At 38.5% G+C, this 24920-nt stretch overlaps 2 protein-coding genes and 2 long non-coding RNA genes across 7 annotated transcripts; 2 read left to right on the top strand and 2 right to left on the bottom strand.

Annotated features, from left to right (window-relative positions):
* Window positions 1-2762: 2762 nt before the first annotated feature.
* On the bottom strand, window positions 2763-4471 carry LOC131616907 (uncharacterized). 2 transcript variants are annotated; one of them, XR_009288314.1, is made up of 4 exons: window positions 3995-4471; window positions 3741-3886; window positions 3194-3630; window positions 2763-3065 (listed from the first exon to the last, which is right to left on the bottom strand). It is a non-coding gene; the product is annotated as an uncharacterized LOC131616907 (long non-coding RNA). The 2 variants fall into 2 exon arrangements; XR_009288313.1 differs by having other exon boundaries at window positions 2763-3630; window positions 3995-4468.
* A 4771-nt stretch (window positions 4472-9242) lies between these two features.
* Window positions 9243-12590, top strand: LOC131617015 (uncharacterized). Its single transcript, XM_058888405.1, has one exon. The coding sequence runs from the start codon at window positions 9243-9245 to the stop codon at window positions 12588-12590; it is 3348 nt and encodes a 1115-aa protein (XP_058744388.1).
* A 985-nt stretch (window positions 12591-13575) lies between these two features.
* LOC131617013 (uncharacterized) lies at window positions 13576-16702 on the top strand. The gene is made up of 5 exons (XM_058888404.1): window positions 13576-14344; window positions 14429-14648; window positions 14748-15270; window positions 15427-16321; window positions 16602-16702. Exons 1-5 carry the CDS (start codon window positions 13576-13578, stop codon window positions 16700-16702), a joined length of 2508 nt encoding a protein of 835 aa, XP_058744387.1.
* A 2717-nt stretch (window positions 16703-19419) lies between these two features.
* On the bottom strand, window positions 19420-21128 carry LOC131616906 (uncharacterized). 3 transcript variants are annotated; one of them, XR_009288311.1, is made up of 4 exons: window positions 20652-21128; window positions 20398-20543; window positions 19851-20287; window positions 19420-19722 (listed from the first exon to the last, which is right to left on the bottom strand). It is a non-coding gene; the product is annotated as an uncharacterized LOC131616906 (long non-coding RNA). The 3 variants fall into 3 exon arrangements; XR_009288312.1 differs by having other exon boundaries at window positions 20199-20287; window positions 20652-21126; XR_009288310.1 differs by having other exon boundaries at window positions 19420-20287; window positions 20652-21124.
* Window positions 21129-24920: the final 3792 nt, after the last annotated feature.

The raw sequence follows: 24920 nt of genomic DNA, 5'->3' as shown, positions 1-24920 counted from the left end.
CATTTAATGAACTTCATAGAGAATCCAATTTCATTAAGGATACTTTCAAGAGCCTTCCAATCAATCGTGTCGTATGCTTTTTGTAAATCAATCTGCATCATGCATCTAGAAGGGCCTACTTTCCTAGAGTAACCAATGGTAAGTTCAAAAGCAAGAAGGATATGACTGTGAATATTTTGACGAGGTACAAATAAGTTCATTAGCAGTGAACATTTGAAACCTAAGACACTTGTAACCCTGTGTGTTTGACAAACATGTTAAGTTACCTTTTAATTCGTCCAAAAATGTTACTTTAATGCCTTTTGATATTTTACACAATGATTTATGGACATCACCTATTTTAAGCTCCTCCGCTCATCAGTTTTATGTTTCATTCTCGAATGATTGTTCTAATTTTTTATGGACATTTCCTTTAAGCAACAAGTCTTAAGTTTTTGAAAAGTTTACCTCACTTTCTAATCAAATCCGCATACAATTTTCTCAAAGTGTTAAATGTTTTCAATATGATAATGAGTGTGAATATGATAATTCACTAGTTCAAAAATATTGTGTTGATAATAGTATTATTTTTCGTTTCTCTTACCCTTACACTTCATCATAAAATGGTAAAGTAGAGCGTAAAATACACAACATTAACAATATGATTCACACTCTTCTCGCTCATTCATCAGTCCCTTCCTCGTTTTGTCATCACACACTTTAAACGACCACCTATATAAAGAAAAAACGACGACCTAGGTAAAACATGACAAGATCAAAATCTAAAGAAATGAAAAACTACCTTATACATCTCACACCCTTAGAAACGACAACTTGGGTTCAAATCAGTCCATGCTATCACCAATGGAGTATCAAGGTCACATTTGCATTCGTACAAGATCCGTTTCCCATAGTAAAAGTAGAGTTATGCAACAACGTTACGCCAAAAATGGTTTTTAAAAGCGCCCTTACGAAAGCGCTTTATAGTGAAAGCGCTCTCATAGCCTTTCAAAAAAAAAATTGCTAAAAAAAGTGCATACCCTACGAAAGCGCTTTAGAAAAGCGCTCTTATAGGTGGAAACTTAAAAGCGCTTTTTAGTGAAAGCGCTCTCATAGCCTTTTTAAAAAAATTTCGCTAAAAATGTGCATACCCTACGAAAGCGCTTTTGAAAAGCGCTCTTATAGACTGACTTGTGAAAGCGCTTTTGAAAGCGCTCTTATAGCCCATGATACGACGGCGCTTTGTAGTTAAAAAACGCTCTGGTACCCCATGCTTTGAGAGCGCTTTTTAAAAGCGCTCTGGTACCCCATGCTATGAGAGCGCTTTTTAAAAGCGCTTTGGTACCCCATGTTATAATTAAAATTAATAAAATTGAGGGTTTATTCTTTCAGATACGCTTCTGTTCATTATCTTCGATCTCCAGCATTTCATCTCTTCGTACCAACTCCGTCTGTCTACTCGCTCTGTCTCGTTACCGCCGTCCGTCTCATCGCCGCCGTCCGTCTCGTCTCCGTCCGTCTCTCCTCCGTCCGTCTCCAGCCGTCGTGGCCGTTACCTCTCTTCTCCGGCATCACTGTTTTCAGGTAAAATCTTCTTCTCCATATTTAGGGTTTTGTTCAAGCTTATTGTCAGTGTCAAATTTATCAATTTAGATAATCATGTTATGTTGAGTTATTAAGTTACTCAACAATTTAGAGTAGAAGATTATTTCAGAGCCAAAAGTGGTGCACCTTCCCCACTTGTGACAGCAGCAACACCATACATTGGTTGTAACTGTTAGAGTAGTCATGTTGATTGAGTCTAATAGAAGGTTGTTCCAGTAGTTACATTGTTCTCCAATGAGTTGAAGCTTTTCAACTCTGTCAGATACAACTTCTAATATGTTTTGGAGTTTTTGAAGATGAATTTATGCATTAATTACTCTCTTTGAAGATGTTAAAGAACATGATATTGACAATGGATTCTACTAATTTATGTGTTATTGTTAATAAGTACATGTTATTGACAATGGATTGAAGATATACTAAAATTTGGTTGCATTATTTTAAATTGAAATTATAGTTTTCCATTGACACAATTTCTAGTATTGTCAATGTTATAGATTTGTGACTTATTCTTTTTGTATTGATGCTCTTACATAAATATCTTGTAGTTTATGTTAGCATGCATTAGTTACATGAGTTTTGTTTGGTACAGTGGAGCATATATGCATTATTTATATAAATGTCTATTTATATGTAACTAGATACTGTCATACCCAAATTTTGCCCCATGCGATTATTTTCATATCATTCATCCATACATTCTCATATGTCCAAGTTTGTTGTTATCTTTTTGAATTCGAGAAGGACAAAAGATGTTTTGGTTTAGTCTCTAAAATTTGTATGAGTACACATTTGGTTTAGCTTTAAAGTCGAAGTAAAATTTGCCCTTGGGTCAAGTCTTTTGTAAACCTCATTTCAAGAAGAAAAAAAGAGTATCTTATATACATATGATCATTATTTAATCACTTTCCCGGTAGGAATCATTTTTTTATTTTGAACTTGGATTAAATAATTTTTTTTATGTCAATTTCACTTCTCTTGAATTTCAACGAGACTTATGACATTATTACCATGGACCATCATTTAAATAAGGGAGTTGTTGAATCAAGTTTGAGTTTTCAAGTGACTTCAAGAGAACTAGTTTTCGAATTTATACACAGTAAATACCATTACAAAACCATTTTGTATAAAGTTTGAAACTTCTATTGAATTCAAGTGCGTCCCTTGTACTCACTCAAAGTAAAACTACAAGCAGTCAAATGTTACATTTACCAATTTGTTCAAATGTTATCAAGTTATAACTACAACAACAATAAGAAAAAAAACAAAAGCCCATTTGAGTAAAGTGAACAAAGAAGAGAAGAAATTCGGTTGGCATCACACGGCAAGCAAGAAGCTCATGATATTGGATATGTTATGCTATCAGATTCAGTCTACAACCCTGCTGCTACTGCTATAGCCAGTCCAAAAAACTAGCCAAAGAGGCCTGCTGCCCGCTGTGTCTACCAAGTCAATTACCTGAAAATAGCCAAAACAGAAACCTGCCACAGAAAGAGCAAGAAACAGATGCCATATTAGAAAAGCTTGCAGCAAGATAACAAAGTTTGCATCAAAATGTAAGAAAAGGGGAAGCAGTAGCAACACAGAAGAAAGCATTGTTCAGAACTACCTAAATTTTAATCTTTGTTTAAACCTTTATTCCCTCCAATTCTTGAAAGCTGACCTAGTATAAATACTGATAAACCCTAGAGGAGGGGGGGATCGGCAGCCTCCACCTTCACTTCAACAAAAACCTAACCTACCACTTAAAGCTCAAGAATACACAAAGAAAATACTCAGAGTCTCACATTGAAACTCTGAGATATTTGAGCTAAACCCCTCCCCTGCATCCAGAGTAGTAATACGAATCCCAGACAGCAAGATCAACATTGACATTCCCTAATCTACAGAAGGAGTAGAAGCCTTTGCAGGAAACATAGCATAATATTATCGCAGGAAATTTTGTTATCATACTTACCTCCTAGGTAACTTACTTAACTTTTACTGCTATGTTGTTAAGCTTTGTGTGATGCTTGTAAATGCCCTGACTGCTCATCTGTTCATATCCTGCATAAACGATATTCAGTCTGTTGTTAGTTCGTTTTCCTCTTGTTGTTTAAGAAATTCAAAGAGACACGCAATGTTAATATGATATGTTCGAAACTTAGTTAACTCACCAATGAAAAGCCCAAATGGAGAAGCTTCTAGCTGGAACTCCACGGTGCTGAGGTGACGTTGCAATACTGAGTTACTGATGTTGTTTGCTTCAGTTTATTTTTCTGCTCTATCTTTGCAATAACCATACACATCATGTAAGAAAAATCTGAAATCCAAACCAGTAACATAAGATCGAAGGTATACCAATCCTAACAAAAAACCTTTGCTCAAATAAAAATGATAATGATGAAACAGAGGTAGAAACCGAGCTCACCGTGAGGACAAGGCCATTGTTTCACCTCTTTTGTTGATAAATACCCAAGCGATTGATAGGAAGCCCTTTACCATTATTGTGCCTTTCGTTAGTTCTTCAGATTAGGGGTTAGGGTTTTGTTTGTGGTTGATAGCATTTGCTATTTGTTTGTATTTTCATGAACGAAATCGTGAGAAGGGGAGAGGTTTTGTTGTTAACTCCGTTGAATCGAAATAGTGTTTGAGATGAGGGATTGATGATGGTGTGGGTTATTTAGTCTTGTTCCATCGTGAGAGAGCAGAGCGAGAGAGTGACCGAGAATGACTGAGAATCGAGTTGAAACGTGATTTTGATGGAAAGATAGCGAGAACTTTGTTTCGTTGTTTGTTGTTCATCGTAACAGAGAGATTGTGAGTATCAGATTGTTGTTGTGTGAGAGAGAGAGAGGCTGAGGACGAAAAGGCAGAGGGGGCGGACGGTTTCTTAGTTCCCCTAGGGTTTTTCTTTTTCACTTAATTCAATTTCGTCTGGGCCTTGTGCTAACCCAATTCATTTTCCTTGTTTGCACCCATGCTGCAGATTCAGAACACCCCTGAACTGATTTGCTTTTTTTTGTTTGGGCCAACTCTATTTTAAAGCCCAAACGCTTTTATTTACACCCTCCACATTGCTATATTTTCAAAGCTCATTTTATTATTTAATTTACTATTTCTTTGTTTATTTTAAATTTTATTGTTAATTCTTGTTTGCTCTAATTTCATATTAAAAATACAAAAAAATGTTTTATTTTAATTTTTAATTTTTATTGTCCATATTAAAAATACTAAAATTTTTAGATTAATCTCAATCCAAAAAGTAAATAAACTTTGGTCCAACGCCAAGTCGTTACAAACAATTTCTCGATCCAACGTCGAGTCTCTTTTCAAAAACCGTTTTCTTAATTAAATCAAAGTGATCAAGTGACAAGAAGTGCACACCTCTTGAATACCTTTGATCCTTTGAATCAAACTTTAAAATTCTTTCTTAATTAAATCAAAGTGATCAAGTGACAAGAAGTGCACACCTCTTGAATACCTTTGATCCTTTGAATCAAACTTTAAAAATTATTTCCTAATTAAATCGAAGTGATCGAGTGACAAGAAGTGCACACCTCTTGAATACCTTTGATCCTTTGAATCTAACTTTAAAATTCTTTCTTAATTAAATCAAAGTGATCAAGTGACAAGAAGTGCACACCTCTTGAATACCTTTGATCCTTTGAATCAAACTCTAAAATTTCTTTCTTAATTAAATCGAAGTGATCGAGTGACAAGAAGTGCACACCTCTTGAATACCTTTGATCCTTTGAATCTAACTTTAAAATTCTTTCTTAATTAAATCAAAGTGATCAAGTGACAAGAAGTGCACACCTCTTGAGTACCTTTGATCCTTTGAATCAAACATTAAAAAATTATTTCTTAATTAAATCGAAGTGATCGAGTGACAAGAAGTGCACACCTCTTGAATACCTTTGATCCTTTGAATCAAACTCTAAAATTTCTTTCTTAATTAAATCGAAGTGATCGAGTGACAAGAAGTGCACACCTCTTGAATACCTTTGATCCTTTGAACCAAACACTAAACATCCTTCATAAAATTAACCAACAAACTCGTAGTTTTTTTTTTATTCGAACTACGATTGCTCTGACTTTCCCATTGCACGAGGGAATACGTAGGCACAAGATACAAGCGTCTTGGCGAGCATAATAATAAAAAATATTTCCTTTCTCCTTCACAATAATAAAAAATAAAAATCCTTTTTCTTTTGATTAATAAACTAAAGAACGCAAACATCACGCAAACACTCATTCATAAAACTAACTAAATGGGTCCCATCGAGTACGATGGAGGTGAGGGGTGCTAATACCTTCCCCTTGCTTAACCGACTCCCGAACCCTAATTTGGTTGCGATGACCATCTTATCCATTTGTTTTTATTCATGGGTTTTATTCGATATTTTCCCTTTCCTTTTTGGAACAAATAAAGATCGGTGGCGACTCTGTTCTTTTTCGAGTGTGTAGACACCTCGAGTAATTTTTAGCGCTACAGAATTGGCGACTCTGCTGGGGAAGTTAGAAATCTTAAGAGAGTCAACCCTAGTTTAGTTTGTTTTATGTTTAAGTGTTTGCCTTTGTTTGTTTATTCATATGTTCTTTATGCTTATTCTTTTGCTCTTGTGTTATTTATGTTTACTCTTATATTATGTTTCTTTACTCTTGCTTTATTGTTTGTATTTATGTTGCTATATATATTCATCTGTGGGAATGGGAATGATGCTTGAGTGAAGCTCTTAACCCGAGCTTTTGAAAAACAAGAGAAAAAACATAAGTTAGGAGGTGGTTGTGTAGTGTTAGCCCCCAAAGTGCACACCTTGAATGGCTAACACGAAAACCCCACTTGGAGGAGGCCTATTCATGAGATTTTTCATAAGACGGTTCGCCCGTCGCATGACGAAAATCTGATTTGGCCGTTAACTCCAAGGACCTTTAGAACCTGTTCCATCTATAGAGGTTATGTATCGACCCCCAAAGTGCACACCTTGTATGGTCGGTACAATAACCTCACCTAGAGGATGCGTATTCATGAATTTGTCATAAGATGGCTCGCCTGTCGCGTGGCAATATTCTGATTATGCTTGGGTGCCTCTAGGAACCATTATATCCAAAAACTGCTAGAACCAACCTTGTGAGTGGGTTTTATGGGTAGACAAAAATATAGAACTACCCTTGTTATAGAAGACCTACCCGATTAAGTTGTTATGTTACCATCCTATACCTTTATTCATACATGACATATGCATCATATCATCATATCTTTTACAAACATCAATTTTGCTTTCAGGGATTTTTTTTTTACTTGAAGTTATTTGCATGGCAAGAGAAAGTAAGAATGAATTCAAACAAAAGGAAAACTCTACAATTCAAAGTCAAGTTACCAAATGTGGAAAACTTACAAGAAATTGCAAGCAAGTTATCCCATCGTTTCCAAACATCTTTAGAAGAGAAGTATGGGAAGGTTCTAGATCTTATGGCTACCACAGTTTATCCAGAGGCGATCACCGCTTTAGCACAGTTCTATGATCCTGAACTTCGTTGTTTCTTATTCCAAGATTTTTAGTTGACCCCGACCGTAGAAGAGTTTGGGAAGATTTTTGGTATGCCTTTGAAAGGGAAAATGCCTTACACTAGTCTGGGATTTGTTCCTAAACTTGAAAACCTTGCTTCCGCTCTTCACATTAAATCTTCTGATATGAGTGCAAACTGGAAAGACAAGGGAGTTTCCTCTGGATTTTGGAGGACTTACTTGGAAAAAGAGGCAAGCAGATTAGAGAAGGCTCGTGATTGGGGTGCTCTTCGGGATGTCCTAGCCCTCCTTGTATATGGGTTAGTATTGTTCCCGACATATGAGAACTTCATTGATTCCACTGCTGTGAGTGTCTTTTGGGCTGTATTCAAAGAAGAAGCAAATCCGGTTCCTGCATTATTGGCCGATGTCTTTTTCTCCCTTTATTTGCGCCACCAACAAAAGATTGGTACTTTGAATTTTTGTTTCCCGTTGCTCTATAAATGGATGACTTCACATATGTTTAAATCAGACACTTACATTGGAGATTTGGGTAGCGATGAGTGGGCTAAGACTTTGGTGTCACAAACCGAAAAGTCCATCATTTGGTATTCCCGGAAATTAAATGTTGAAGAAATTATTTTCAAGTGTGGAAGTTTTCCAAATGTACCACTGATTGGGTCCAAAGGTTGTATAAGTTATAATCCTACTTTAGCTTTAAGACAATTGGGGTATCCAATGCTGGACAAGCCGAGTGACCAAGAGTTGGAAGAAATGATCTTATTGGACATGGGAAAAGAAGACCCATCTTTGTTGCATAAGATTGTTAGGGCTTGGCATAAAGTTCATATCAGAAAGGATGACTTGGGCAAGAAAGATGCTACTGCAAGGGAATCCTATACAACATGGGTTAAGAAAAGGGTGGAGAAGATTAAGCTTCCTTTCCTAGTTGAGGCTCCCTCTCAGCCCATCACTCCTGCTCCTATCCCTATATCATATGAGGAAGCTGAAGAGTTGAGAGCAACGATTGCGAGATTAACAATAGAAAAGGAAGAAATGCAATCCAACCTCAACAAAACAATTGGTGAAAATATGAGGCTTAAGAGAAGGGTTGAGAAGGATAAAGAATCTTTAGAAGAAAGTAACAAGAAAGCTAGGCTGGAGGAAGATTCAAAGGAGAAGTATCAAGAGGGTTTAATGGGAGCGCATGGCAGCATAACCAACCTACAGAAACAACTCAAGGAAACTCAAATACAAAGAGGAAATGCTTATCATTGGAGAGATCTCGCTATCCGACAAAAGGGAGAAGAAAGAAGGAAGTTTGAGACACGAATACGAGAGCTTAAGAGTCGCTTAAAAGATGTGGTGGCAAAGCTGGAAGAAGAAAGTCGTTGCAAGAGAGAAGCTCTGGATGCTTGTAATGTGGATCCAGAGGTACTGCGCCAGAAGAATGAAGACTTGTCTCATGCTAGAGGACAAGTAGATCTATGGAGGACCAGGTATGAGGAGCTGAGAGAGCAATGTGATAAAATGTTGAGCCACGTTGGGCATTTGGATCAGAAGATTCACGAGCGTGAAGATACCATTGAGATGTTGGAATCTGAAAGTAAAAGGCGTCATGAGAGGTTTTGTGATCTAGTAGAGTTTTGTAACCGACTGATTGTGGACATTCCTTGGAGGCTAGAGTTAGCCAGAGATGACATGGAAGAAGATAATACTCCCCGCGCTGTGCACTATTTTGTTTGCCTCTGCGAAGATATGGTGGCAAGGTTCAAGGCTGAGATGAAGGCACTTAGGCCACATAGGGGAAAGCCGACTTGAGCATTTATTATTGTTCTGTTATGTATTCATTTCAAATTTGTGTTTTAGGCAAGATTTTGGTTGTACTCGATACTTTGCCTTTTCGGCCTTGCTCGTTATGATTGACTTTGAAATTTGAATGAATGAAGTTTATTTTGTTTGATTAGACTTATCTTCCTAAACGCTTGCAAATTCGTTAAAATTAATAAATTTCCCTGAAAGCAAAAAAAGTAAGCATAACAATTATCGCACATGCACATCATTTTGCATCATCGTTTTTACCTCTTTAGTCTTATCTCTTTCGTTTGTCCTCCCAAAGGTCAAGCTGCCGCATCATTATAACACTCGAGCCAGTTACAAGAGGAAGATGGAAGACCTTGAGCAAGAAAATCATGAACTCCGCGATGAAGTGACTACTCTCCGCGCAGGGGTAGAAAGATTAACTGCTTTGGTAGAAACCTTGATGGCTGCTCAGAATACTCAAGCTCAGACTAGAGAACAAATCACTGTGGTTTCAGAAATTCTCACTACTACCATTGCCATGGCTCAAAACACTGGTCATTCCTTTTACCAGACGACCCATGGTTTCCCTTGGGGCATGTCTCACGGCTTTACACCCGAAGGATATCAGCATACCAGTGGAGCTATTCAAACCACTGCTACAATGAATGGGACTCATTTTGTTCCTGGAGCCACTCAAGCCATTCCCACGATGGTCTTCACCCCACCTATCCCTGGAGCTGCTAAATTTACCCCTGTAATGACTATGACTCCAACTCTGGTACATACTGTGCCACAAACTGAGGAAGCTATTTACCATGTCGAGCCAAGTGAAGGAAATGGAGTCCATGACGATTTCCAAGATCAGTTCCAAGAGATGCGAAAGGAGATCAAGGCACTCAAAGGGAAAAATTCATTTGGAAAGAAAGCTTATGATATGTGTCTTGTGCCAAATGTGCGAATTCCGGCCAAATTCAAGGTGCCTGATTTTGAAAAGTATAAAGGGAATTCGTGTCCTCAGAGTCATTTGACTATGTATTGTAGAAAGATGGCTACTCACACTGATGATGACAAATTGTTGATCCATTACTTTCAAGATAGCTTAACTGGTGCTGCTTTAAGATGGTACATGGGATTGGATAGTTCCCATATCAGTTCTTTTGATGACCTTGTAGAAGCGTTTGTCCGACAATACAAGTATAATATTGACATGGCTCCTGATAGAGATCAACTTCGTGCCATGGCACAGAAAGAGAGAGAATCTTTCAAAGAATATGCACAAAGATGGCGTGAAGTTGCCGCCCAAATTTCTCCCCCCATGGAGGAAAAAGAAATGACAAAAGTTTTCTTGAAGACTCTTAGCTCGTTTTATTACGAGAGGATGGTTGCAAGTGCCCCAACAGACTTTACTGAGATGGTGAATATGGGAATGCGGCTTGAGGAAGGTGTTCGCGAAGGAAGATTAGCCAAGGAAGGAAGTTCTAGTGGTGTCAAAAAGTTTGGGGGCGGTTTTTTCAAGAAGAAGGAACAAGAAGTTAGTGCTGTCTCATACGGAATGCCTGGAAGAAAGAGCAACTATCAGTCACAACACGTCGCGGTTGTGTCCAATACAACTCCAACGACTCCAGCCTATCAACCCCAATTTCCTCAACAAAATATACAACAACAACCTCAGCAACAGACTCGCCAGCCACAAAATTATCAGCAGAATAGAGCGCAAAGAAAGATAGAGTTTGACCCGATACCCATGACTTATACTGAGTTGCTTCCCGCTCTCATAAAGAAGAATCTCGTGCAGACTAGGACTCCCCCACCTGTCCCGGAAAACATCCCATGGTGGTACAAGGCTGACGACTTTTGTGCTTTCCACCAAGGTGCACCTGGTCATAGCACAGAAAGATGTTACCCATTGAAGTTGGAAGTGCAGAAGCTGGTTAAAAGTGGTATGCTGACTTTCAAAGATGTCAATCCAAATGTTCAAGCTAACCCTTTGCCTCAACATGGAGCGGCTTCTGTGAATATGGTGCACGGATGTCCTGGGAGATACCAAGTTTTCGACATTCGCTATATCAGAGGATCATTGGTTAGGATGCATGCTGGTTTATGCAGACTTGCTTATTTTCAACATGACCACGCCGCATGTATAATTTGTTCCAGAAGTTCACGTGGATGTCTCACTGTGAGAAGAGACTTGCAGAGGCTGTTGGATCAAAGGCTCATAACCATTACTTACGACAGAAATGAGGATGATGATGTCAATGTTGTGACCCCTCATTTTAATATGCCTGAGCCCATAGAGATGATTTATGATAGCCAGGATTTCCCTGTTTCTCCTTTGGTGATTTATCCATCTGGTCCGATTCCTTACACTTCAGACAAAGCAATACCCTACAAGTACAACGCCACTATGCTCGAAGAGGGAAGAGAAGTTCCGGTACCCAAGGTGCCTTCTGTTGATAATATTGCTGGTGTGAGCAGAGTGACGAGAAGTGGACGCGTGTTTGCACCATCGCCTCAGAAAAGGGTCGAAATCCCTGTTGGTGAACAAGTGCTAGTGAGAAATCCAATTGTGGGTGTTGAACCAAGTTTTATTGAAGGGCAGTCTAGTGGGACAAACGCTGATACAAGTGATGACGAGATTCTGAAGTTGATCAAGAAGAGCGAATACAAGGTTGTCGATCAACTATTGCAAACTCCTTCTAAGATTTCTGTGCTCTCTTTGCTGGCATGTTCCCCTGTGCATAGGGAAGCCTTGATGAGGATTTTGGATCAAGCCTTTGTCGACCATGACGTGACGATCGACCAATTTGGTGGGATTGTGGGAAATATAACTGCATGCAATAACCTGAGTTTCAGTGATGAAGAGCTTCCTGGAGAAGGCAGAAACCATAACTTGGCGTTGCACATTTCAATGAACTGCCAGTCAGATGCTCTGTCTAATGTATTGGTAGACACTGGTTCGTCTTTGAACGTTATGCCCAAGTCCACTTTATCTAGGCTTTCGTATCAAGGTGCTCCAATGAGATACAGTGGGGTTATTGTCAAGGCTTTTGATGGGTCAAGAAAGAGTGTTATTGGAGAAGTGGACCTTCCAATGAAGATCGGCCCGCATACCTTTCAAATCAAATTCCAGGTAATGGATATCCATGCTGCGTATAGCTGCCTATTGGGCCGCCCATGGATCCACGAGGCAGGGGCAGTTACCTCCACACTCCATCAGAAATTGAAGTTCGTAAGCAATGGAAAGTTGGTTACAGTGGATGGAGAGCAGGCATTAGTGGTCAGTCATCTTTCGTCATTTTCCTACATTGACGCTGGTGAAGCCGTTGGAACTCAATTCCAAGCACTTTCTGTGGCTGGCAAGGATGTTGAAAAGAATGGGACATCTATCTCTTCTTTGAAAGATGCACGCCAAGTGGTTCAAGATGGTTCCGCTGTGGGTTGGGGTCAAGTTTTGAGTCTGCCCGATTACAAGTTTCGTGAAGGTCTTGGTTTTTCTCCTACATCTGCAAGATATAGTAAGCAAGACACTATTACCCGCCCGATGCAAGAGATATTTCACAGTGGAGGTTTTGATCACCCTACACCTCCTGAAGTAGATGCTGTTATTGAAAATGATTCTGAAGAGGATTCGTCAAGCTTCGTGGTGCGTGGAGTAGCTTGCCAGAATTGGAGTGTTGTTGATGTCCCGTCAGTGGTTCACATTTCTAAGTAATGCCTTTTGTTGTTGTTTATTTTGAAAACCCTTCCGCTCTGCCCAAGGCGGAAGAATATGCTATGTTAGGGCTTCATTAAAATAACTCCTTTTGCTCTGCCCAAGGCAAAAGAGAATGTGTGTCGGGCTTTGTTTCAAATTTTTGATATCATCAATAAAAATGTTATTTTGTTTCCTATATTTTATTTTACTTTTCGCTTTTCTGGAAAATGGTAACCTAAAAAACCTGAAAAAAAAAGAGAGAAAATAATCACTTTCAATATCTGCATAAAATTCTCGCATTTATCAGTTTCTAAAATCAAGCATAAATCATATGTGCAGATTAATTCGTGATAAACCCATTGAAAATTATGACCCTATGCCCTCTCCCAACTTTGATTTCCCTGTGTTCGAAGCTGAAGAAGAAAGTATTGAAGAAATTCCTGATGAGATCTCCCGTTTGCTTGAACAAGAACAGAGGACCATTCAACCTCACAAAGAACCAATAGAAGTGATTAATTTGGGTTCTGAAGAAGACAAGAAAGAAGTTAAGATTGGGGCACTGCTCGCTGAAGACGTCAAGAAAGGATTGATAGAGTTGTTGAGAGAGTACGCTGATGTTTTCGCCAGGTCTTATCAAGATATGCCAGGGTTAGACACAGATATCGTGGAACATCGCTTGCCGTTGAAACCGGAGTGTCCACCAGTTAAACAGAAATTGAGAAGAACTCACCCGAACATGGCAGTGTTAATCAAAGAGGAAGTTCAAAAGCAGATTGACGCAGGTTTCCTTGTTACATCAGAATACCCTCAATGGCTAGCCAACATAGTACCTGTTCCTAAGAAGGGTGGCAAGGTTCGAATGTGTGTTGATTATCGAGATTTGAACAAAGCCAGCCCTAAAGATGATTTCCCTTTGCCCCACATTGATATACTGGTAGATAGTACGGCTAAGTACAATGTTTTCTCCTTTATGGACGGTTTCTCTAGTTACAACCAGATCAAAATGGCACCTGAGGACATGGAAAAGACCGCATTTATTACACCTTGGGGTACGTTCTGCTATAGAGTGATGCCTTTCGGTTTGAAGAACGCCGGTGCCACTTACCAAAGAGCCATGACAACCCTCTTCCACGATATGATGCATAAAGAGATTGAAGTTTATGTTGATGATATGATTGCCAAGTCTAACACCGAAGAAGATCACGTGGTATACTTATTGAAGTTGTTTGAGCGTTTGAGAAAATACAAGCTCCGCTTGAACCCAAACAAATGCACTTTTGGTGTTAGGTCTGGAAAGCTGTTGGGTTTCATTGTCAGCCAGAAGGGCATTGAAGTCGATCCGGACAAAGTTAGAGCTATCCGTGACATGCCCGCACCGAGAACTGAGAAACAAGTCAGAGGTTTTCTTGGGCGTTTGAACTACATCTCCAGGTTTATATCTCACATGACTGCCACATGTGGGCCAATCTTCAAGTTGCTTCGGAAAGATCAGAGCATTGTATGGAATGATGATTGCCAGAAAGCTTTTGACAGTATCAAAGAGTATTTACTTGAGCCTCCTATCTTGATCCCACCAGTGGAGGGTAGACCCCTAATCATGTACCTAACTGTTTTGGAAGAGTCTATGGGTTGTGTCCTTGGACAACAAGATGATACTGGAAGGAAAGAACACGCCATCTATTATTTGAGCAAGAAGTTTACTGATTGTGAATCCCGCTATACGTTACTTGAGAAGACCTGCTGCGCTTTGGCTTGGGCAGCAAAGCGTCTCCGTCAATATATGCTGAATCATACCACTTGGTTAATATCCAAAATGGATCCGATCAAATATATCTTTGAAAAGCCCGCTTTAACAGGAAGGATTGCTCGCTGGCAGATGTTACTGTCTGAATATGACATAGAGTACCGTGCGCAGAAAGCTATCAAGGGAAGCATCTTAGCGGATCACTTGGCTCACCAGCCTATTGAAGATTATCAAACAGTTAAATTCGATTTCCCCGACGAAGATGTCATGTATCTGAGGATGAAAGATTGTGAAGAGCCAGGCCCTGAGGAGGGACCTGAACCTGGATCCCGGTAGGGTTTAGTATTTGATGGAGCTTCTAATTCTTTTGGCCATGGAGTTGGGGCAGTCATCATTACTCCCCATGGTTCTCATGTTCCATTTACCGCTAGAATTTGTTTTGAGTGCACGAACAATATAGCAGAGTACGAGGCTTGTATCATGGGTCTTGAAGAAGCTATTGATTTGAGAATTAAAATTCTCGACGTGTATGGGGATTCGTCATTGGTAATTAATCAGATTAAAGGTGAATGGGAAACTCGTCATCCGGGGTTGATCCCATACAGAGACTATGCTAGACGTTTGCTACCGTTCTTCAACAAAGTCACTTTTCATCATATACCTAGAGACGAAAACCAGATGGCAGATGCTCTGGCCACCTTGTCTTCCATGTACAAAGTGAATGCCCATAATGAAGTGCCTCGCATCACAATTAGACGCCTCGATAGGCCTTCCCATGTCTTCACAACGGAAACTGAGATAGATAACAAACCATGGTATCATGATATAAAGTGTTTCCTCAAAAATCATGAATACCCACCTGAGGCATCAAGTAAAGACAAGAAGACTTTAAGGAGATTAGCATTCAACTTTTTCTTCAATGGGGATGTTTTGTACAAAAGGAACTATGACATGGTCTTGCTCAGATGCGTGGATAGACACGAGGCAAACATGTTAATGAAAGAAGTTCACGAAGGTTCTTTTGGTACTCATGCCAATGGTCATTCCATGGCTAAGAAGATGCTTCGGGCAGGCTATTATTGGTTGACAATGGAGTCTGATTGTTTTCAGTTTGTGAAGAGGTGCCACAAATGTCAAATTTATGCCGATAAGATACACGTGCCCCCAACTTTGCTCAACGTCATTTCTTCCCCATGGCCATTCTCTATGTGGGGAATTGATATGATTGGCATGATTCAACCCAAAGCTTCGAATGGTCATCGTTTTATATTGGTCGCCATTGATTACTTCACCAAGTGGGTTGAAGCGGCTTCGTACGCCAATGTGACCAAACAAGTAGTTGTCAAGTTCATCAAAAACCAAATCATCTGCAGATATGGTGTTCCGAATAAGATTATCACTGATAATGGCTCTAACTTGAACAACAATATGATGAGGGAACTCTGTGAAAGCTTCAAGATCGAGCATCACAACTCTTCTCCATACAGACCTAAGATGAATGGTGCTGTTGAAGCTGCTAACAAAAATATTAAGAAGATCTTGCAAAAAATGGTGGTTACATATAAGGATTGGCATGAGATGCTTCCTTTTGCCTTACATGGATACCGTACGTCTGTCCGAACTTCAACAGGGGCAACTCCTTTCTCTTTGGTCTATGGGATGGAAGCAGTACTCCCGGTAGAAGTAGAGATCCCGTCAATGAGAGTCTTGATGGAAGCCAAGTTGACTGAGGCTGAATGGTGTCAAAACAGGTTTGATCAGTTGAATCTAATTGAGGAAAAGAGATTGACAGCCCTATGTCATGGTCAGCTATATCAGAAGAGACTAAAAAAGGCATTTGACAAGAAGGTCAAACCTCGAGAGTTTAGAGAAGGTGATCTTGTACTCAAGAAGGTCTTGTCCTTTCAACCTGATCCTAGGGGCAAGTGGGCGCCAAATTATGAAGGTCCGTATGTTGTTAAGAGGGCTTTCTCTGGAGGCGCCATGATCCTAGCAACCATGGATGGTGAGGAGCTCCCACGACCTATGAATGCTGATGCAGTCAAGAAATACTTCGCCTAAAAAATAAAAGAACAGCTCGCTAAGTTGAAAACCTGAAAGGGCGACTTAGGCAAAAATGAGCGTCTCGGTGGACTGAAAACCCGAAAGGGCGGTCTAGGCAAAAATTAGAGACATAAAATAGAAAATAGTCATCCTGGTAGACTGAAAACCTAAAAGGGCGGTCTACGCAAAAGTTAAGGATTACGGCAAGTAACTGCATTTAACCAGATTTGATCACTTGGAAGCGACCAAGGACTCCTCATCAAATACGATTTCGACTAAAGTGAGAGCACGGATAGAATTCAAAGTTGTTAGGGGAAGTAGTGATCATTGTATTTCAATGTAGTCTTTTCCAATTTATACCATTTTCCAAGCTTTGTAACGATCTATGGAGTCATGCCTTTTGTGGACTACCATTCTATTAAATAAAATTTGAGCCTTTGCCCAATTGTTTGTTATTCCCATTTATTTCCATTTCATGCAAAATTTCGTTTATTTTTGATGATATGTATTTGAAACTTATGTTTTAATAATAAACTTGTTTTTTTTCAAAATAATAATGAAGAGGTTTTTCCTTGGGTTTGTGAACACAAAAGGGGATGTCAACAAATCACTTCAAGAATGGTTTAATATCCAAGTACATGGCTGAGCGGTCGCTCAAGAGAGGTTGTCATTGTTGCATGATTTACGAATATTTGCATGTGGTGGTCTTTGGATGTGTGGTTTATGGTTCCCCAAGTGAACACGGAATTTGAATGACCCCCACTCTTTCGAGGCGGAGTTTATGATTATGTTCCTATTGCTCCCAAAGTGTGTTGCCTTCCCACCAAGAGATTCAAACGTTATAGCAAAATCTTGCTCCATCAGTGATCTTTGTCATCCCCAATAAGGCTTGCCGAGTACTTGACGTGTGCTATGAAATTTTAGTTGTGCTAGTATATCTGTCTTTGGTTCGTTTTGTCAGCATGTGCATGGCATTCATACATTCATACTTACACCTTTCATGCACATTTGCATTTCCTAATGATCCTAAATCCATTTTGGTTGTGTTTATCACCAATTAGTATATTCCGTCTCTCCAATAGAGTGTCAGCCCTAAGCAAAAGTGTGTATCCTCTTTAAATTCCCCACTGAGTTTATCCCTCGTGGGAGTGTTTGCTTTAGCTTTCCTTGCCATTTTGGATAGGATAAATCCTTAGATGAGCTTATTCCTCATCAGCAAGAGTCTTGGTCGATCATTTCTCTCCCGTTTGTTCCTGGATTGATTTTTGCCTCTAATCACTCGGGCCTCTCAAATTAATGAAACTTGGATCAAGAGTGTATCTTTTTCACTTTTGATAACATTATTCCTACACCTTCAATAAACGTCGGTGTATCTTTTCTTTTCCCTACCTTCAGTAAAAGTCGGTAGTTCACCTTCAATAAACGTTGGTGTATCTTTCATTTCTCTACCTTCAGTAAAAGTTGGTAGTTCACCTTCAGTAAACGTCGGTGTATCTTTTGTTTCTCTACCTTCAGTAAAAGTCGGTAGTTCACCTTCAGTAAACGTTGGTGTATCTTTCATTTCTCTACCTTCAGTAAAAGTTGGTAGTTCACCTTCAGTAAACGTTGGTGTATCTTTTGTTTCTCTACCTTCAGTAAAAGTTGGTAGTTCACCTTCAGTAAAAGTCGGTGATTCTTTTGTTTCTCTACCTTCAGTAAAAGTTGGTAGTTCACCTTCAGTAAAAGTCGGTGATTCTTTTGTTTCTCTACCTTCAGTAAAAGTTGGTAGTTCACCTTCAGTAAACGTTGGTGTATCTTTCATTTCTCTACCTTCAGTAAACGTTGGTAGTTCACCTTCAGTAAAAGTCGGTGATTCTTTTGTTTCTCTACCTTCAGTAAAAGTTGGTAGTTCACCTTCAGTAAACGTTGGTGTATCTTTCATTTCTCTACCTTCAGTAAACGTTGGTAGTTCACCTTCAGTAAAAGTCGGTGATTCTTTTGTTTCTCTACCTTCAGTAAAAGTTGGTAGTTCACCTTCAGTAAACGTCGGTGTATCTTTTGTTTCTCTACCTTTAGTAAAAGTTGGTAGTTCACCTTCAGTAAACGTCGGTATATCTTTTGTTTCTCTACCTTCAGTAAAAGTTGGTAATTCACCTTCATTAAACGTCGGTGATTCTTTTGTTTCTCTACCAGTGAGGTATTTTCCCCTGTAGATTTGTAATCGCTTCTCCAGTAGAGTTAGATTCCATTCCCTGGCGGACTTGGATATCCCTTTGTTGTAATCCCTTCCCTAGTTGGGTTGCTTTGTCGATATTCCCTTGTGAAATTCATTTGTCTTTACTTTGTTTCTCTAGTGGTAGTTTATCTCTTGTGACACCTTGTACCATTAATTTTCCTCAAATGCCTTCATACATATCATATCATAGGCATATTTGCAGTTCTCACGGCCAAAAATTGTGTATTTTTGTATTTAAGTCCCTTCAATCACGTCGAGACGAAGATTCCAATCTTCATATCTCTAGATTGAAGATACTTAAATAGGGGCATCTGTCATACCCAAATTTTGCCCCATGCGATTATTTGCATATCATTCATCCATACATTCTCATATGTCCAAGTTTGTTGTTATCTTTTTGAATTCGAGAAGGACAAAAGATGTTTTGGTTTAGTCTCTAAAATTTGTATGAGTACACATTTGGTTTAGCTTTAAAGTCGAAGTAAAATTTGCCCTTGGGTCAAGTCTTTTGTAAACCTCATTTCAAGAAGAAAAAAAGAGTATCTTATATACATATGATCATTATTTAATCACTTTCCCGGTAGGAATCATTTTTTTATTTTGAACTTGGATTAAATAATTTTTTTTATGTCAATTTCACTTCTCTTGAATTTCAACGAGACTTATGACATTATTACCATGGACCATCATTTAAATAAGGGAGTTGTTGAATCAAGTTTGAGTTTTCAAGTGACTTCAAGAGAACTAGTTTTCGAATTTATACACAGTAAATACCATTACAAAACCATTTTGTATAAAGTTTGAAACTTCTATTGAATTCAAGTGCGTCCCTTGTACTCACTCAAAGTAAAACTACAAGCAGTCAAATGTTACATTTACCAATTTGTTCAAATGTTATCAAGTTATAACTACAACAACAATAAGAAAAAAAACAAAAGCCCATTTGAGTAAAGTGAACAAAGAAGAGAAGAAATTCGGTTGGCATCACACGGCAAGCAAGAAGCTCATGATATTGGATATGTTATGCTATCAGATTCAGTCTACAACCCTGCTGCTACTGCTATAGCCAGTCCAAAAAACTAGCCAAAGAGGCCTGCTGCCCGCTGTGTCTACCAAGTCAATTACCTGAAAATAGCCAAAACAGAAACCTGCCACAGAAAGAGCAAGAAACAGATGCCATATTAGAAAAGCTTGCAGCAAGATAACAAAGTTTGCATCAAAATGTAAGAAAAGGGGAAGCAGTAGCAACACAGAAGAAAGCATTGTTCAGAACTACCTAAATTTTAATCTTTGTTTAAACCTTTATTCCCTCCAATTCTTGAAAGCTGACCTAGTATAAATACTGATAAACCCTAGAGGAGGGGGGGATCGGCAGCCTCCACCTTCACTTCAACAAAAACCTAACCTACCACTTAAAGCTCAAGAATACACAAAGAAAATACTCAGAGTCTCACATTGAAACTCTGAGATATTTGAGCTAAACCTCTCCCCTGCATCCAGAGTAGTAATACGAATCCCAGACAGCAAGATCAACATTGACATTCCCTAATCTACAGAAGGAGTAGAAGCCTTTGCAGGAAACATAGCATAATATTATCGCAGGAAATTTTGTTATCATACTTACCTCCTAGGTAACTTACTTAACTTTTACTGCTATGTTGTTAAGCTTTGTGTGATGCTTGTAAATGCCCTGACTGCTCATCTGTTCATATCCTGCATAAACGATATTCAGTCTGTTGTTAGTTCGTTTTCCTCTTGTTGTTTAAGAAATTCAAAGAGACACGCAATGTTAATATGATATGTTCGAAACTTAGTTAACTCACCAATGAAAAGCCCAAATGGAGAAGCTTCTAGCTGGAACTCCACGGTGCTGAGGTGACGTTGCAATACTGAGTTACTGATGTTGTTTGCTTCAGTTTATTTTTCTGCTCTATCTTTGCAATAACCATACACATCATGTAAGAAAAATCTGAAATCCAAACCAGTAACATAAGATCGAAGGTATACCAATCCTAACAAAAAACCTTTGCTCAAATAAAAATGATAATGATGAAACAGAGGTAGAAACCGAGCTCACCGTGAGGACAAGGCCATTGTTTCACCTCTTTTGTTGATAAATACCCAAGCGATTGATAGGAAGCCCTTTACCATTATTGTGCCTTTCGTTAGTTCTTCAGATTAGGGGTTAGGGTTTTGTTTGTGGTTGATAGCATTTGCTATTTGTTTGTATTTTCATGAACGAAATCGTGAGAAGGGGAGAGGTTTTGTTGTTAACTCCGTTGAATCGAAATAGTGTTTGAGATGAGGGATTGATGATGGTGTGGGTTATTTAGTCTTGTTCCATCGTGAGAGAGCAGAGCGAGAGAGTGACCGAGAATGACTGAGAATCGAGTTGAAACGTGATTTTGATGGAAAGATAGCGAGAACTTTGTTTCGTTGTTTGTTGTTCATCGTAACAGAGAGATTGTGAGTATCAGATTGTTGTTGTGTGAGAGAGAGAGAGGCTGAGGACGAAAAGGCAGAGGGGGCGGACGGTTTCTTAGTTCCCCTAGGGTTTTTCTTTTTCACTTAATTCAATTTCGTCTGGGCCTTGTGCTAACCCAATTCATTTTCCTTGTTTGCACCCATGCTGCAGATTCAGAACACCCCTGAACTGATTTGCTTTTTTTTGTTTGGGCCAACTCTATTTTAAAGCCCAAACGCTTTTATTTACACCCTCCACATTGCTATATTTTCAAAGCTCATTTTATTATTTAATTTACTATTTCTTTGTTTATTTTAAATTTTATTGTTAATTCTTGTTTGCTCTAATTTCATATTAAAAATACAAAAAAATGTTTTATTTTAATTTTTAATTTTTATTGTCCATATTAAAAATACTAAAATTTTTAGATTAATCTCAATCCAAAAAGTAAATAAACTTTGGTCCAACGCCAAGTCGTTACAAACAATTTCTCGATCCAACGTCGAGTCTCTTTTCAAAAACCGTTTTCTTAATTAAATCAAAGTGATCAAGTGACAAGAAGTGCACACCTCTTGAATACCTTTGATCCTTTGAATCAAACTTTAAAATTCTTTCTTAATTAAATCAAAGTGATCAAGTGACAAGAAGTGCACACCTCTTGAATACCTTTGATCCTTTGAATCAAACTTTAAAAATTATTTCCTAATTAAATCGAAGTGATCGAGTGACAAGAAGTGCACACCTCTTGAATACCTTTGATCCTTTGAATCTAACTTTAAAATTCTTTCTTAATTAAATCAAAGTGATCAAGTGACAAGAAGTGCACACCTCTTGAATACCTTTGATCCTTTGAATCAAACTCTAAAATTTCTTTCTTAATTAAATCGAAGTGATCGAGTGACAAGAAGTGCACACCTCTTGAATACCTTTGATCCTTTGAATCTAACTTTAAAATTCTTTCTTAATTAAATCAAAGTGATCAAGTGACAAGAAGTGCACACCTCTTGAGTACCTTTGATCCTTTGAATCAAACATTAAAAAATTATTTCTTAATTAAATCGAAGTGATCGAGTGACAAGAAGTGCACACCTCTTGAATACCTTTGATCCTTTGAATCAAACTCTAAAATTTCTTTCTTAATTAAATCGAAGTGATCGAGTGACAAGAAGTGCACACCTCTTGAATACCTTTGATCCTTTGAACCAAACACTAAACATCCTTCATAAAATTAACCAACAAACTCGTAGTTTTTTTTTTTTTATTCGAACTACGATTGCTCTGACTTTCCCATTGCACGAGGGAATACGTAGGCACAAGATACAAGCGTCTTGGCGAGCATAATAATAAAAAATATTTCCTTTCTCCTTCACAATAATAAAAAATAAAAATCCTTTTTCTTTTGATTAATAAACTAAAGAACGCAAACATCACGCAAACACTCATTCATAAAACTAACTAAATGGGTCCCATCGAGTACGATGGAGGTGAGGGGTGCTAATACCTTCCCCTTGCTTAACCGACTCCCGAACCCTAATTTGGTTGCGATGACCATCTTATCCATTTGTTTTTATTCATGGGTTTTATTCGATATTTTCCCTTTCCTTTTTGGAACAAATAAAGATCGGTGGCGACTCTGTTCTTTTTCGAGTGTGTAGACACCTCGAGTAATTTTTAGCGCTACAGATACATGCAATTATATTTGTGTATATTTATTCTCAGTATCCCTAAATCTCAGATTCTTCCCTAAATCAATTTCAGTTCCTCCGTCCTCCGTCTCCGCCGCCGTTTCCGCCTCCGTCTCCGCCTCCGTTCGCCGATTCCGCCTCCGTCCGTTCTCCGTTCTCCCTCCGTTCTCCGTTCTCCCTGCATCCCTTTAGGTAATTTCTAAGTTTTTGAATATGCTGTATGTGGGTTGCTATATGTTCTTATTCATACTGCTATATGTTTTTGAATATGCTTATGAGAATTTGTTTGGAATTTTATATGGAACATTTAGAATCTTTAGAACTGACATTTAGAACAACACTGACATTTGGAACAACAGTGAGTTTTGGTGGAAAGATTGAGGAAATTCTGAAATTCTGGGGAGTTTCATAGTTATGGTGAATTGATGAAATTGGATGATCATGTTTTGTGTTGTTGTTTGGATAATCATGGTAGAATTATGATTTAGTAAATCTTACATGTATGATTATGAGTTTTGAATCTTCCTTATTAGTTTTATGAGAGTTTAGGTGGTTTGAGTTGTGACATGTGTTTCTCTATCTTTATTTATAATATAAGGAACATGTGTTTCTCTATTTTTTAGTTCAAATTTGCTTTCATGAGAAAATGTTTGAATTTTAATATAAAAAGAAATTTCACTTTTTAAATTTATAGTTTGTTATAGTTTGTTATTTTCTTCTTTTTAAATTTTAATATCAATTTAGTGTCTCTCAACCAATTTTTTGGTTTGTGGACTTATATTACCTTGAAATAAGGTAATGTCTTCTTTAAGAAATCAGGTATTCTGATTTGGTATTCTATTATGATGATAGCTATTTATTATCTTGACACAATTCCTTAGTACCTGATAGAGAAACCAAGAAGCATTTGTTTAGCTTAATTAAGTCATGGATAAGACATGGATGAGATCAAACCGATTGTCGAAAGAGTACGAGAAAGGGGTATGGAAATTCGTTGAGTTTGCGGTTGCGCACTCCGAAGACCCGCTTCGAATGCCGTGTCCTTGCTTGGGTTGCTGTTATGGGGATAAGGTTGACGGGAAAAAGTTGGGATCCCATTTACTACGGTTTGGAATTGATAGAAGTTATACATGTTGGACAATGCTTGGTGAGAAAAGTAACGGGAATGCTGGGTCGAGTTGTAATAGGAAGTATGCTTCAAACGACGATTGCACAGACACATACGATTGCGATCGAGTCGAAGAGATTGCAGAAGCGCTTGAAGAAGATCTTGCGGATTGTCCCAAAATGTTTGAGAGGTTGGTAAGCGATGCAGAGAAACCGTTGTATGATGGTTGTTCAAAATTCACAAGATTGTCTGCGGTGTTAAAGTTGTACAACTTAAAGGCGGACAATGGATGGTCGGATAAAAGTTTCACAGAGTTATTAGCCCTTATGAAAGATATGCTACCAGAGGATAATGTTCTTCCCAATCGAACGTATGAAGCCAAAAAGATGTTGTCCTCTATTGGCATGAGCTATGATAAGATACATGCATGTCCAAACGATTGCGTTTTGTTTCGAAACGAGTATGCAGCGTTGAATGAGTGTCCTAAATGTGGTGCCCCTCGATATAAGAAAAAGTTGTCTCCTGCTAAAGTCTTATGGTATTTTCCTATAATTCCGAGATTTAGACGCATGTATCGTAGTGAGACCGATTCAAGACACTTGACTTGGCATGCAGATGAAAGAATTATTGATGGAAAGTTGCGACATCCGGCAGACTCACCACAATGGATGAAAGTTGATACTGAATATCCTGAATTTGGAAAAGAAGCAAGAAACCTTCGGTTGTCATTGTCTACTGATGGAATGAACCCGCATGGTATTCAAAGTATCTCGCATAGCACATGGCCTGTGATTCTTATGATCTATAACCTACCTCCGTGGCTATGTATGAAGCGTAAGTACATGATGTTATCTATGCTAATTTCTGGGCCTAAACAACCAGGGAATGACATAGATGTATACTTGGCACCCTTAATCGAAGATTTAAAGTTTTTGTGGGAGAACGGTGTGGAGGTTTACGATGGGTATAGGAAGGAAAGTTTCAACTTGAGGGCGATGTTGTTTGGAACAATTAATGATTTTCCAGCATACGGAAATCTATCCGGGTACAGCAATAAAGGTCAAAAGGCGTGTCCCGTTTGTGAAGATG

Source organism: Vicia villosa, linkage group LG7 (assembly GCF_029867415.1).
Source record: "Vicia villosa cultivar HV-30 ecotype Madison, WI linkage group LG7, Vvil1.0, whole genome shotgun sequence".
Classification (NCBI taxonomy): Eukaryota; Viridiplantae; Streptophyta; class Magnoliopsida; order Fabales; family Fabaceae; genus Vicia; species Vicia villosa.
Note: the sequence above shows the minus strand (reverse complement) of the source record. Positions and strands in the feature narration are given on the sequence as shown.